General features: G+C 41.7%; 5 protein-coding genes across 5 annotated transcripts; 2 read left to right on the forward strand and 3 right to left on the reverse strand.

Moving 5' to 3' along the window:
- Positions 1–3,759: 3,759 nt before the first annotated feature.
- LOC120957406 (ER lumen protein-retaining receptor) lies at positions 3,760–5,428 on the reverse strand. Its single transcript, XM_040379608.2, has 2 exons — positions 5,184–5,428; positions 3,760–5,108 (listed from the first exon to the last, which is right to left on the reverse strand). Exon 2 carries the CDS (start codon positions 4,954–4,956, stop codon positions 4,318–4,320), a length of 639 nt encoding a protein of 212 aa, XP_040235542.1. The 5' UTR covers positions 4,957–5,108; positions 5,184–5,428; the 3' UTR covers positions 3,760–4,317.
- A 389-nt stretch (positions 5,429–5,817) lies between these two features.
- Positions 5,818–7,022, reverse strand: LOC120959793 (ER lumen protein-retaining receptor-like). The gene is made up of 2 exons (XM_040383441.2): positions 6,673–7,022; positions 5,818–6,594 (listed from the first exon to the last, which is right to left on the reverse strand). The coding sequence occupies exons 1-2, from the start codon at positions 6,673–6,675 to the stop codon at positions 5,944–5,946; spliced, it is 654 nt and encodes a 217-aa protein (XP_040239375.1). The 5' UTR covers positions 6,676–7,022; the 3' UTR covers positions 5,818–5,943.
- A 507-nt stretch (positions 7,023–7,529) lies between these two features.
- On the reverse strand, positions 7,530–9,434 carry LOC120959794 (uncharacterized). The gene is made up of 2 exons (XM_040383442.2): positions 9,309–9,434; positions 7,530–8,633 (listed from the first exon to the last, which is right to left on the reverse strand). Exons 1-2 carry the CDS (start codon positions 9,357–9,359, stop codon positions 8,499–8,501), a joined length of 186 nt encoding a protein of 61 aa, XP_040239376.1. The 5' UTR covers positions 9,360–9,434; the 3' UTR covers positions 7,530–8,498.
- A 1,007-nt stretch (positions 9,435–10,441) lies between these two features.
- LOC120959795 (mitochondrial import receptor subunit TOM7 homolog) lies at positions 10,442–10,880 on the forward strand. The gene is made up of 2 exons (XM_040383443.2): positions 10,442–10,632; positions 10,729–10,880. The coding sequence occupies exons 1-2, from the start codon at positions 10,536–10,538 to the stop codon at positions 10,788–10,790; spliced, it is 159 nt and encodes a 52-aa protein (XP_040239377.1). The 5' UTR covers positions 10,442–10,535; the 3' UTR covers positions 10,791–10,880.
- A 740-nt stretch (positions 10,881–11,620) lies between these two features.
- Positions 11,621–14,693, forward strand: LOC120959789 (methylcrotonoyl-CoA carboxylase subunit alpha, mitochondrial). Its single transcript, XM_040383431.2, has 3 exons — positions 11,621–11,792; positions 11,978–13,757; positions 13,829–14,693. The coding sequence occupies exons 1-3, from the start codon at positions 11,761–11,763 to the stop codon at positions 14,111–14,113; spliced, it is 2,097 nt and encodes a 698-aa protein (XP_040239365.2). The 5' UTR covers positions 11,621–11,760; the 3' UTR covers positions 14,114–14,693.
- The last annotated feature ends 227 nt before the right edge of the window (positions 14,694–14,920 follow it).

Raw genomic sequence — 14,920 nt, forward strand, 5'->3', positions numbered from 1 at the left:
TGTGTATTTAAAAAAATGAAATCTCAAAATTCACGTGTTTAGTAAGCTATAATTTGCTATGTTATACCTGCTCTCTGGGTGCTATAATTATAACTGCTAAAACTAGGGGTGAAAAAACTGCCAAGGCTCCCAAGCTCTTTAGTGTGAGGGCTCTGGGGCTGTGAATTTGTACCCTAGCCGCAAAATTGAAGATTTCGGACGTTGTGTGGACGTCCATACGACGTCCGGTTTAAGCGGTTACTCGACCAAGCATATTTTTTTAGACGGGTTTTATGGCAAAAATTGTGACGGATTTCGCAGGGTTGTTGTATCGAATAGCAGCCACAAAAAAATAAATTTTATGGACGGCTAGAAAAAAAAATCTTGCCCACCCCCTTACTCCTTCCTGGTCGGTAATGGCGATCACACTAGCTGTTCATATGATAGTGATATGGGGAGTGATATCGCTTATCTGCTGTCTTCTTTATCCGTTCTACCAGAACATACGTGTTTTCAGTGACGTCACTTCCCCACCTCCTTCATTCTCTCAGCAGTTATTGGCGAATGCTTGACGTTGTGTGAGCGCGCTTGACTAGGGGTTATTGTTTTTTTCCTTCCTGTTTTTTTGGCTGCTGATGCATTGCGCGTTGGCTAGAGCGCCGTCGTTCGAATCTGGATTTGATCAACGAGCAAGTTGTCGTGTGGATAGAATCGATTTACCGTTCGAGCTATTTGCCGGATCGATTGAATGCATGCTTCGTACTGGTTTTATGTTACTTGTTAGTGCAATTAATTGCGCTTGTAGAAAAAAAACAATTCAAACAAAAGATCATTCAATGCAGTAGTCCGCTCATGTTAAGCCAACCAATGCTTAGTTAAAGCCAACGGAAGGTCAAATATTAAAATGAGGGATTTCATTGAACACATATTGTCTTTCCATTATGTTTTTCTTTAATAATGTATAAACCATCCAATCTTCTCCCACCGCTCTCTCCCTCCCACCGGATTGAAGGTTAGGATTTACCCACCATGGTGTACCCTTTTAATCCTAATTACCGGGGTCTACTGTTCGGAAGAGAAAAAAGAAACGTCTCCCCCGCCTCTCGCTCGATGCTGTAACCCGCCCCGGCTTGGCTGACGCACGCATCGCTCGCTTTGCCTGGCTTGCTCCTTCTCTCGCCTTTTTTGGAGACGCATTATCGTTGCGGATGGTGCTGCGCGCCCATGTCGCTGCCTGGAGGATGGCATATAAAGTTGTGTTCTAGTCCGTCGCTGTCCTGGCGCAGGATGCGGAGATTGACTGTGGCGACCGGCCCCCGGGAGCCTCAAATGCCGGTGATACAGCCGGTCCTTTCACCCGCAAAGCTGCTCCACGAGTCCCCGCATTTTATGCATGGCTTGGCTGGATTTGGCTGCCCCTCGTTGTCGTACTACCCGAACACAACACAACAACATGACCGTCCTGCGTTCAAGCCCCGTTTGATCCTAGAGGCCCAGGACTGCCTATCTCGCTAGGGGTAAATCAATTAGAAAGAGGTCACGTCAACTCGCACGACTTAGCAACATGCCCTGTGCGGGCGAATTAAGCAGTACGCAAACTAAGCGGACCCGTTAGGATCCTTTTTTGTCGGAACCATCCCTAAACGATCCAGTTCATTCGTGTCGACTCGAACTCGTTGCACCCACGGGTCGGATTGGCGCCTGCCGAACTACCTAGCGCACTCGCTGACCACATACCAGCGCTCCATGGAACCATTTGGTCGATTGCAGCCCGTGGCCGATAAGACCCCACAGCTCCCTGCCATCTCCCTGCTCTCTTTGTTGTACAGGTGATTTCGCCATCCCCCACGTGCCGAGGCCGCGTGCGGCATTGCCTCCCGTACAAATTTTCTTCTTCTTCTTTGACGTAACGAACAATGCTGTAGACAGGGCTGAAACGACTTCTTAACCTTACTAAAATCACGCTATCGGATAGTCGCTGCTATCTGGGGAATGGTCCGGATAAGAATCGATCTCGTCCGGTCTCTTAGGAACCGGTCTCATCACAGCATGCGTTCAATGAGTCGGGCGCTGGTCGAAGAGAACACCAGAGTGACGATTAAAAGATTGCAGCAGGTTGCCGTTTGGTTTAAAGGGTATGCAATATGCGGCATTTCATTGTTGCTCAACCGCATAAAAAGTTTACCAAAATATGTCCCAAATCTACAAACATCATAGTACTGTGTTTGTAGTTGTGCTAGTCACAAAACGCTTTAGGTGCAGTGTGGCACATAAACGTGCACGAATTGGTACATCATTTGGTGTGCCAGAGCCATTGCATCTAACAATTTACCCTTTAACTAACTTAACTTCCTTTAACGCATCTAGAGGATTCGCAGCCAATGTCACACACGGAAAAAACAAGGACAAAAAAAACTCCTTCACGTGCGAGAAAGAGGGACAACCACAGATTTGCGCCAACAACTTGGTGAGAAAGCAAATCATCCAAAACGGAACATCAACGTCTGTGAGCTCACCCATAATCAACAGCCATAATTCGTGTGTGTGTTCGCCCCATACAAATGGCTTAATTTTTATTTTCGCTTGGTCGAAATTCGCGGCAAACCCGATTTTACGGCTAGGGCGTAAACCCTGCGTCCACACGACGTCCAAAATCTTCAATTTCGCGGCTAGGGAATCGAACCAACTTGCTAGCAAAATGTTTGATGGTATTTTACAGGGTTAGCAGTACCATTGATCAGTACGGGTGTGCGCCTAAAGGTATGCAATAAATAATCATATTGCTTGAATAAATTTAATGTCCTAATTTTGAATGTTTTCATTAAGAGTTTTCTATTTTTATTGTAACCAATATTCAACATATTTTTACCAAAACTAGTAAAACTCAAACAAGTAACCATAATAAATACCTTCAGGCGCATAGCATTCCCATTAACAAAAAATGCTACAATTATTTCAAGCATTTAAATTCATCATGTTTTAGTTATTAACATGAGGCATTTTCGATTTCCACTCAAATCGATTTCCAACATAAATTACAATTGAAAGCATTTGTAATCATGATTGGCGACAACTTCGATTACCATGGATGACACTGAAGCACTTGGTGCAGATGCTGCCAAAGGAATTGTTAACTCGTTGTGTAGATAAAACAGATTGTTTCACATTCTCAAAAACTACACAACTAACATTCATGCAGTTGTATCTGTACATAAATGTGGCGAACGAGCAAAGATCACCCACTAACTATCGCTCAATCTTGAATAGAGGAAAAAATAATGTATTACAATGGGGCTGGGCATAGCTTTCATGACGAAAGCCAATGACTTAAACATCTGTGCAAATGCGACCACATGTGCAATGATCATTCTTGCTTTCACAATGATCTCGATTCTCATTAGCTCTGTTCGTTCGTTAAGACAGGGATAAAAAACGAATTACGAGTTATTTTACATTTATTATTAAATGATCCTGATTAGGGGGAAGAGAATAAATCAACTAAAAAAACAATCACTGAAATGCTGTAAACGGAGCTCGGAATACGCTTACGGAAAATACTTCTTGTTGCTTTATCCTTACATAATTCCTATAATTTGACTCTATGGTTTAATACATGTAATATAACAACCGAGGGGAAAAATCATGTTTACTGATTAATTTAACGTACAAGCCTCAACCTCACAGAGCCAAAGGCATGATGAAACACAGTCTTAACGAAGTTCAGCAAATTCGAATACAAAATGAAGGGAAAAAAAGTGTTGCTTTGAAGTCGAGTGGAAATTTCGATTGTTTTCAGCTTTCCGATATTTATTGAATGTATCTCTTGCATGCTAACTGTGCGAAATAGTATGGTAAGGGTTTTTTTTCTCTCTCCCTACACATCATATGCAATCTGTAGCAATATTTCTTCTTCTGCGTCTTAACATTTCTTCATCTAAGCCTAGAAATACACAATTACACAAGTAGCAGGAAGAGTGTGTAGCGCGAGAATAGCTACTTAACGGAAAACGTAAGAATGGTTAGTAGAGATGTAAAACTAAAGTTAAAGTCGCGCTGTTATTTGAACTGTCCTTAAGTGGACCAATAGTTTAGTCTGTTCATTTGTATGAAAAGTGGTGATCGTTTGATCACCACAGCTAAATTCACTGGCGCAACGGTTCCTCTTTTTCTATCTCTTTTATTCATCCTGACCGTAATGCAATGATGGCCTGGGTGCAAAGTTAAACTGTAAATGTATTGTTTCACGTCGGGGCTAATGGTACATCCGCACACAGGAATAGTTCTTGTTTATTCCTCATCCATTGCATCACTGTTGCTACTGCTGCTGAACAAATGCACTTACGCCGGCAGCTGAAGTTTCTTGCCCTTAAGAACCTTTGTAATGTAGAGATAGAAGAAGTCGCAGTACAGGATCGTTTGGATAGCGCCGGCAAAGATGGCAATCAGATCGTAATGGCCCTCGGCGTAGTATCGGTAGATCCAGTTCAGCAGATATAGCGCACGGTAAGATCCCAGGGCGAACAGGTAATGGCTGGTGATGCTTTCCGCTTCGCCAGTTTTGCTGACCAGGAACAGCTGGGGCAGTATGGCAACCGCTTCCAGGTAGATGGAGAAGGTCCACAAGATTTCCAGTGGGGTAAACGCGTTGTTAATCAACAGGGCCAGCAGGAAGCAGGGAACGAGCAGAAACTCGATGCGGAAAGAGTCGTGGTTGTGGTCGTACGTTGCTTTAAACTTGACATACATCAGATAAATTGTGGCCACGGAGGTACTGATGAAGACCAGCTTCATGAAGGTATTGTATACGCTGATGAACGTCGTCACCAGGTCCAAATAGCGACTAATGTAGACGATGGCGAAGAGGATCTGCGATTTGCCCGATATGCCAGCGCATGATCTCGTCTTCCATATCTTTATCAACAGCAAAATTATTGCAAGCAGATGCGACAAATCGCCGGCCAATCTGAAAATATTCATTTTTTGCAAATTACTCCACTCCCTTGCAAGGTTCTAGGTACAATCGTGGGGCAGCTTTGGTGTAATATGGGCAAGGAATGGTTTTCCTCGTCTGGTTTGCCCGATCCGCGTATCTTTCCAACAGTCCGCTGGTGGTTGGTTTGTTTTTGGCTCTATGGAAAAGAAGACTTCAGAATGGTTCAACAGTACAGAAGGAGGTGGTCCGCTGGAGATAGGATGACACGAACATATACACGCAGGCCAGACAAGGGGTTGCGTTCTGCACACGTAGTCGCGTTGCCGGCAGGTTTGGTAAAAGCAGCCCTCCGATGTTTCTGCTTGCAGCAAATCAGCCGGATCCGAAAGGATCGAGATGAAGGAGTCCGGAAATGGGATTTTTCACTACTTTTGGGCTTTTTTTACTGGAAATATGTAAGCGACCGGACACCGACCGACTGACGTGTAAACACTTCTTCTTCTTCTTTGTGTTTTTCTTTATTCTTAAAATGGCGTTGACGTATATGACAACTGTCAATTCCACCAAGGTATTTCAATAAGCTCCCGGCAAGCTTCACCGGCACACTGGGTCAAAAATCGCGCTTGTTCAATACGAATCAGAATAAAATATTTTTAAATAAATAATAATAAATTGTCGCTCATGAATATGATTAACTTCAATATTGTAAAATATTTTATAACAAAGTATATAAAAATGCGTGCCTCACGAATCACAGAAGATTCGCCGTGTTTTTTTACGCTTAATAAAAACAAAAAACCGAAAATTCTAGAGAAGAAACCGCTGAGCAACATGCATGAACACGTGAATGCACAACAGACATGATGAATTCAACATCAAATAGCCTATTATGTTTGTAAGGATTTGTTTGCAATTCTAGACTTTATTGTTATTTCAAAGCGTAGTTTCATCAAGTTACAAAGAACGCAAACAGTGAAACTGAGACATCGTAACGTTGGATGTGTAAGGGGCTAGTTATAAGCCTATCCAAACTAACAAATCGTACTGACCGTAACAATGCGTTCTCGATGTTTAAGGGTTGCAATTCGCACCGCAAGCAGTACAAACAGTACTGTTTGAATACCACCCGATATAAATGCTAATGGGTCGTAGAGGCCGTACTGGCCGTACCGATCGACCCAATGCAATACGTAGAGCGCGCGGTACGAGCCGAGCAGCAACAGATAACACTTGAACCATGGCTCCACGTGAAACGTTTTGCAGATTAAATCCATTTGCGGCAGTATAGCGACTGCTTCGAGCATGATCGAAAAGGACCACAATATTTCGAACGCTTCCATACGATAGTTGACAAACAGAGCGATCACAAAGCATGGCAATATGAGAAACTCATTGTAGAAGGTATCATTTTCGCGGTCATACGTTTTGCGATAGACGCTGTGCATGACCAGCACGGTTATTAGCGTTACGCTGATGAAAAGCGTCTTCATCATCACATTATAGACACTGTAGGTGGCTGGAAAGGTGACCAGGTCGGCATAGCGCGTCGCAAATACCGTAATGTACAGGATTTGTGTTTTCCCCGATACGCCAAAGCAGGACTTGGTGCGCCAAATGTTGAACAGCAAATAGAGAACTGCAAACGCGTGGAACGAGTCCGCCAACAGCCGGTATCCAGTAAGCTGTGAGAAAGATAGCATCACAAATCTTGCACCACTGCCTGCATATGGTAGGATGTGCCGCTTCGGGAGATAGCTCACCATTTTGATTTATTTTGTAGATTAGTCTCCAATACTCAAATGTTTTTGTTGTTTCCCTTACTATAAACTGATTAAACACTTCTGCTGAGCAGAACGAATCATAAAAAAACAGTACAATGAGGAGAAAACTTCACTCACACTCAAAATCGTCGGAACACAACACTGCCACAGAAGTGATGCGATGTATTAAAAAGCGGCGTGGAAGTGCAGAGCACATTTTAGCGATTTTGCTCTCCCCAGATGCGACCCGTACTTCTGCAGTTGCATTTCCAACACAAACACGCAAAGCGCTCTCCGTCCAGATTGGACAGATTTGTGTGAGATGGTGTTGGTTTTGCTCCGGAAACCGGTATCACTGTGGGGAATATTAAAAAAAACCAAAAAACGAATGAAACCAAGCAGCACGCAAGCGAATGGGGAATACCCTTGCGCAAGGCAACAAGTTTAAAAAGTTTTCGGGAAAGCACACAATACATATCATGTTAGAAAAGTGCAAACAGTAGTATGTTGCTTCATACAAATGCATACTTGGGACCGTGAAAGTAACGGCATCCTCTCTTATGCATAATGAATAGAAACTACTTGAAACTCGTGCAACAAATTTATTGCGCATGCATCAAAACAGGGAAAACCAGATGGACTAGTAGGCATTGTAACTACTGTCAATAGTAATAGACTTTGAACGTTTTTTTTTGAGTCTTTGAGTGCATTAGTTTTTTGTTTTTCAACAGGAAACTGAATCGATTGGAATCGTCGCTAAACAAATACTGAAAATGTCATCATGTTTTGTCTTATACAATTAGAAAATTGTGTTAGCGTGCAGCGAAAGTTCAGTACGAATGCTTTGTACTAGATGATTAAGCAATGATATCAATTTGTTTATTTATCTTTCTAGCTATCACACCGAATCCGGCCTATCTTAAATGTGTTTGAAAATCAAACCTGTGAAATGTAGCCACATATCTTAGGATTCTGTTTTCTTCGCATTTCAGTTAAACTGAATACCCTCCATCATGCACGATACTTATACTTGTACTCCAAAACAGCTTTGGGGTTTAGCTTTGCTACCAAGAATTCATTTGAATTCTGTTTGTGGGTAATCATACCGAATTCCATTATTCCTGGTCTGGCAATCGTCAATTCCCGCGTATTACTGGATATGTGTAAATGTATATGCGTTTAAATCCTTTCTTTGCATTGCAGTCTTTACTGGTTCCATCATCAAATTATCTACCTAAGCCATTCTTTTGTTTGCCGTTTTTAAGGAAGGAAAACCTTTGCTGGCGAGTCATAATTATAACTACGATGCCTAGGTTCAACTTGCATCATTTCACATGAGTAAACCATTCGTAATGTCGCATTCCGTGATGTTACGATATGGAGTAGCACTCCTAAGGACTGTGAAAACATTATTCAAATGTTCAACCGTGCGTAACTAACCGGTAAATGTTAGGTTAACGAAGCGGACGGTCTTGAACCTATTTTCTTCAATATTATTTTGGAGTCGTGCTGGTCGCGTGCCCTATTGACAGAGCCATTGCCATTTGGGGATGCGCCAAAATAGTTCGAATAGTTTAGGATGACCTTTTTGAATGTTGTATCTTTTTGTTGCCAGCTTAAGGTGCTTTTGCAATTTGAAGTTGAGTAAAACACCGGAACAGTTTGTAGTCATCGTTGAGTCAGCTACATGCTTATTATATCCATCGTATCGTGTAGTGCAGCGGTACGCAGCATTACTTAAAATTTGTTACCACTTTCGTGGAAGGATCGGAGTGAACGAAGAAAGTTTTACAGTATGGCAAAATAGCTTACATCTTTCTTCAGCTTTACAGCTTTCTTTTAGTTTGTTTGCTTAGCATTTGTTTCATACTAAACGAAGACAGCCCAATGCCAAGTGCCGCGAGCAAAGCGGCTGATCTGGTGGTATACCGATCCGTAGACTTGCTCGCCACTTCGTTGACCTGCAAACGAAATAAACAGAGAAGGAAAATTTAAACAAGAATACTACGTTTATTTGTCGTATGCAATTGTTCTGGTGTCGCACCAATGCGCGATAATAGAAACAGAGAAGCGTAGGAGGAACGTTATTAATAGCAAAACGTGAATGTCAAGGTAAAACATTTTTGCAAATCCTGCCTATTTTTATCCTCATGAAGTTCAGCTGATGAACGAACTGAAACAGTGCTAATGACGTCGTGCATAATAATCTTGCTAGAAGCCTATACTAACGCTGTTTTATGATTTGTTATTGATCGGAATGTGATTAAATCTGTATACACATAAACTCAGAAGTGAACTTAATGATTGGCGCCGTAGGATTTCGTCGTGGGACGTAGCGGAACTCAATCAAGACAAGGATCTTTTTTCATAAAGTTCTTGAAAGCCTTAGTGTGGTACATTTCAAGTTCTCCTTGAAACTGGATTATTATACATGTACATCACGTGATCAAATGAATGTGTTGAATCTTGAATAAATTACAATCGCAAGATGAGTTTCAGGGTATTACATTCTAGAGAGAAAGCCATGCTACGCATTTCAGGGTACAACTGTAGTTGCTGGAGAATCAGTATCTAGTCTCAAGCGAAGTGTAGACGACATTAAAGAAATGGGATACATTTTACGGTATTAAACTTACCTGTGCACAGTTTAGGCGAACGGCATATCGCATGACCTGTGTCGATTTCATCTTTTGTCTTCCCGTACTGTTGCTGGCTTGCCGTGTGATGTTTTACGGGAATCTTCCCTGTACGTCCGGGTGCAACTGAAACCATAAAAGTGATACCAACGTAAATCAAACTTATCGTGCTTCTGTTATGTTCGCCAAATGGTGCAGGCAAATATGTAATCACAAAGACCGGACATTGCGGCTGTTTTCTCTCTTCAATTGAATCAACGAGCACATATTAATATTGAACGCTACTTGAGTTAGAGATACTTTTGTGCAACTAAGTTATCGTTGAGTTGCTTAAATGTACCGGAAGAAATATTGTTATGAAAAAAAAAACTAGCAACACTTTTCATGCAATTTTTATGTAACAAAATTGGACATCGCTAGAATGTCTCCGAAATTTCGGGAATATCACTTTGTACTGTACAAGCAAAACATTATTTATATGAACTACACACAATATGCTACACTTATTAACACGATATATGCCAATAAATGAATTCTAGTAAAGATAAATATGTGATACAAAAGATACTGACTGGGAGCAACCTTCACGGGGTCGGAAATAAAATCAGAAGAACAATTGCACTCTACAGAGGCCCTTCAATGCTTGCGATGTGACAGCATCTGCAAAACCTAAAAAAACAAGTCACTTTTGACACAAAGGGGGCTATGCACAAGGTTACTATAGAGAACAATCAACAAAATTTACATTCTAATTTGATTAAAAACTGTTTAAATTACAATTTTATTAAAAGAAATAATATTAAATTAAATATGCAGCACTTACGGCACATCAAGTGATTGCGTTGGAATTTGATTGGACCAAGGATAATGTATTTAGAAGGTTGATTTTTATCGCTTTTGCTGGGCGACATTGTGGGGGACATCTGTCACTCTCTGCATACAAATTTCATTACCCCGCACCAGCCCTCCCCGATTTTTATACCGTAGCCCCCGGAAGAGAAATGTCAAGTCGAGAAATGTCATTTTGTTCTGAACAACTTCACCTTGTCATTTATAACACCTTGGATTGGACGAATTACAGATCAAGCCGTCAAAACGATTCGAGTGATCCAGCCTTCTATTTTGCAATCTTGTAATTGTCACATACCACCGCATCGTGTTTTCACAATTGCTTGTTGTTCCAGAGTCGCTTGAAGAAGAAGCACGTTTCGTAACTTTCCCAGCAAAATGCTATCTCCAGGCGTTAAGGAAAGAATTGGAGTTGTGTTTGAGGTGGTGAAAACTTCTTTTCACTGGGGTTTCATTCCGACGCTGTTGTATTTAGGTAAGAATACACGTTTACATAACAATCTGTTCTGTGGGGTGTTCCTGCGTATGCGTCTATTGATGAAATGAGCTAATGGTGGTTGTTTTGTTTCAGGATTCCGCAAAGGATCAGAACCCGGCATGCCTCCGTTACAATTAGCTAATTTACTATGGTAGTCAGTGTTGAAGCAGCAATATCGTATAATCCCGAGTGTATGATTTAACATGGGAATAAATCACTATTTGCTGTGGAAGAAGTAAAAATAACACGGTTCTAACATGCTGTTTTATTGTAGTGGCTTCTTAGGAAAGATTGTTTAGGAAAGCGGTTTATTGTTTTTTTTTAGATGATTATAAGATTTGCAGACTATGGCTCGACACCGTGAGTGATGCTGGACACTCCTGCGACAGGCCAAGACACCAAAGCGGTTGTAATATGGGATAGGTAAAGAAATTGTAGTTGACGTTAGTCGATAAGTTGTATGATTATTAAATTTTTAAGTGGATCTTTGCTCTGTTTTTTATGTTAGAGGAGCGTACACGTTCCATTATTGGCATAAAACTAGCGAAGAAAACTCGAGCGGTAAGCAATTTTTTCAGCTTTTTTGTAACAAAAGATTAATCTCGTCTTAGAATAGTAAAATCACACAGTTTGATTAAAAGAAGACGGCAGGCCGTATAAGAGACCTCTGGTCTAATGGATAGCTGCATCCGTTGCTCCGTAGATGGATCAATAATGATTTTTGCTGAAAAGTTATCTACTTTATAATCGTCAAGCTAGCAGAGAGTACGTGAGGCATCATACATTATTGATTGAAAGTATAGCTGTACTATGAATTATTTATCACAAACTTTACCTTTTGTTATCAATAGTTAATGTTGACAAAACGTATTGGAAAGAAATGTTTTTTTTTTGCCTTTTCATCCTCAATGCTGCTGTTTTTTGTAGATCACTGTAGTCAAATTAAAAAAAAATATCAAAAACGTCATAAAACGTTCATTGTCAAACGGAGACATGTCGAAACAAACTGTCGGCCGGCAGTCTTATTAATCTTGGTCACATTCCGCATGCGTGCCAATCTACCTGTTGCGCTGTCCCTGTAGTGCTGTAAATAAACAATTATCAGCAAATAACGACGAAACCAAAATGCTGCACAAAATGCAGACCATGGCCTCGTGGTAAGTAAATAAAGAGACAATTTCTTAAGTTTGGTTGATGTCTATTCTGGCTGATAAATCTGCCGTTGAATCCAGTGAAATGGCCCCTACTGTTACGTAATCGTGCAAATTCCCGAAGATGTCGATTGTTTTGAGAGCTTCGACAATTTAACTTAAGCCGTTTTATTCTTTTTATGCTTTCAAAGGTCCCGTCGTTTCGCAACCACTTGCAGCAATGCCAGCCAAAAGGTGGTGCATCGTCAAATCAACAAACTGTTGATAGCCAACAGGGGAGAAATTGCGTGTCGTGTGATGAGGACGGCAAACCGTCTTGGCATTCGCACTGTTGCTGTTTTTTCCGATGCGGATGAAAAATCACTCCACGTAAAGCTAGCAAACGAAGCATACAACATTGGCCCGGCCGCTTCGCAACAGTCGTACCTTCGTGGCGATAAAATTCTGGCAGTTGCCAAGAAGGCCGGTTGTCAAGCTATTCACCCCGGATACGGATTCTTATCGGAAAATGTGGAGTTTGCGGAACTGTGCCAACAAGAACAAGTTACGTTCATCGGTCCGCCGGCAAGTGCCATTCGAGACATGGGTATTAAGAGCACCTCCAAACACATCATGTCTGCTGCTGGCGTACCGATCATCAACGGTTATCACGGAGAGGATCAGTCCGACGAGAAGCTTATGCAAGAGGCGAAGAAGATTGGGTTTCCGCTAATGATCAAGGCAGTTCGCGGTGGAGGAGGCAAAGGTATGCGTATCGCTGAAACTGAAGCAGATTTTATGCCCATGCTGCAGTCTGCTCGTACGGAGTCGGAGAAAGCTTTCGGTGATAGTGCCATGCTATTAGAACGTTACGTGCGATCTCCAAGGCACGTTGAAGTGCAAGTGTTTGCCGATCATTACGGCAACGCAGTCTACCTTTACGAGCGCGATTGTTCGGTGCAACGGAGGCATCAAAAGATCATAGAAGAAGCACCTGCTCCGGGGCTGTCGGAAGAGTTGCGCAAACAGCTCGGAGAGGCCGCGGTTCGCGCTGCGAAAGCCGTCAATTACGTCGGGGCCGGAACGGTTGAGTTCATTCTGGATAAAGAAGATCTTTCATTTCACTTCATGGAAATGAATACTCGGCTACAGGTGGAGCATCCCATCACGGAAATGATTACCGGGACTGATTTGGTAGAATGGCAGATAAAGGTAGCTGCAGGGGAGCGTCTTCCGGTAACGCAGGAAGACATTGTCAAGCGGGGTCACGCCTTTGAAGCTCGTATCTATGCCGAAGACCCCGCGGGGGGCTTTCTCCCTGGTGCAGGACCATTGGATTATCTTTCCACGCCAGAAACATCAAATACTACCCGTGTAGAAACCGGTGTTCGCCAAGGAGACGAGGTGTCCATCCATTACGATCCAATGATAGCAAAGCTAGTTGTTTGGGGAGAAAATCGTGCTAGCAGTTTGCAGTTGTTAATCGAGCAACTGACAAACTATCAAATTGCTGGTTTGCAGACCAACATAAACTTTCTGATCGATCTGGCACGACATGAGCATTTCCAGGCTGCAGATGTACACACGGGATTCATTGAGCAGCACACGGCTACACTTTTCCCGAAAAAGGTGATACCAGCCACAAAGGTAGTTCAGATGGCGTTAGCGCATACACTCAACGAACGGGTTCAATCTGGCGCCAGCTTGGGAGCAAAAACATGTGGGCCATTTGATGTAGAGTACGGATTCCGACCAAACTATCGTGTACCACGTTCCATCAAAATAAAAATTGGTGCCATGGAACACATTGTGACCATCGAAACAGATAACGACGGCAGCTACTCCGTCCGTGTGGACGATGGCGAATGGATGAAGGTAACGGTACGGCGCAAACCATACGCTAACCGATTCCTGTTGGAAACTAATATCGAGGGACACGTGTCGTGTTTCAACGCCGTTATTTCGGGAGAAAATATTTCCCTTTTCGATGAGGTAACTGTGTAAACTAAGCTCGTCCAGCGTGTATCGATTTTTTTAATATAATTCCTTTTCTGTTATTTTAGAACGGCATGATTGGTGGAGAAATTGTTCAGCCCCGTTTTCTCGTTACCGAAAGCTCGATGGGTGGAGTCGATGCATCCAGTGTAACTGCCCCAATGCCCGGAGTGCTCGACAAGCTGTTCGTTAAGCCGGGAGACACTGTAAAAGCTGGTACACCGGTAGCAGTGCTGATTGCAATGAAAATGGAACACGTTTTAAAAGCCGCAAAGGATGGAGTTGTTAAAGCAATACCTAACGCTGAAGGTAGCAACGTCCGTAAAGGCGCCACATTGATTTCGTTCGAGTGATGGAACGTTAAGAACACAACGACCTTGCATTTAACCTGTTCTAAACAGTCTGACACAAAGTGCATTTATTAGAAATTAAGGCAATTTTGTAGATTTTAGAGAAAAATATCATTGAAATGATACAAACGCAACAACAATAACATTCTGCTAGGGTGGCGTTTAACGCCAGAGAAGTGGTCGTTAGTCCACGATTCTCGTCAATATATCAAAGATATTGCAAAAATCACAGGTACACATTGATAATTGTGATTGAATGGTTCGAGGTGAAACAAAAAACAAATTTATTATAGAAAAGTAATTTCATTATACAGTTTATCTAGTTCTATCAGCGGAAAGCGTCTGATGCAGATAATTTCAAAAGATTTTAAATCAAATAGTTCACATCATTACAAATCAAATCGAATTTCTAATAACTACGTCCTTTCGCGTAGCAGCAATACTTTACTTTGCCGGTCAATTATTAGACATGAATAAAGCAATCATACCCGTAGTATATTTTGCGTATAGCGAGATGCAATCAAATTATGTTACATTCCAAAATTTATTGTCAATAAAATCAAATATGTCCCAAAATATGGAATTATTGAATGGTTTCTTAGAAGTTAACAATTTTGTGAGTGTGAGCCAATTTTATGTCGTTTGATTGTTTCAGAAAAAAGAACGAGTTGTATGTTATTTCGACGCATTCAATTCTTATTGTGGATTTTTTCACTCTACTACAAAAGTTCTGGTGAAGGTCCACATTTAAACAAATTAATAAAGTGATATTTGAAATACTATCTAATAGGATGTAAATTAGACACCAAT

The sequence above is a fragment of the Anopheles coluzzii genome, chromosome 3, assembly GCF_943734685.1.
Source record: "Anopheles coluzzii chromosome 3, AcolN3, whole genome shotgun sequence".
Taxonomy (NCBI): domain Eukaryota; kingdom Metazoa; phylum Arthropoda; class Insecta; order Diptera; family Culicidae; genus Anopheles; species Anopheles coluzzii.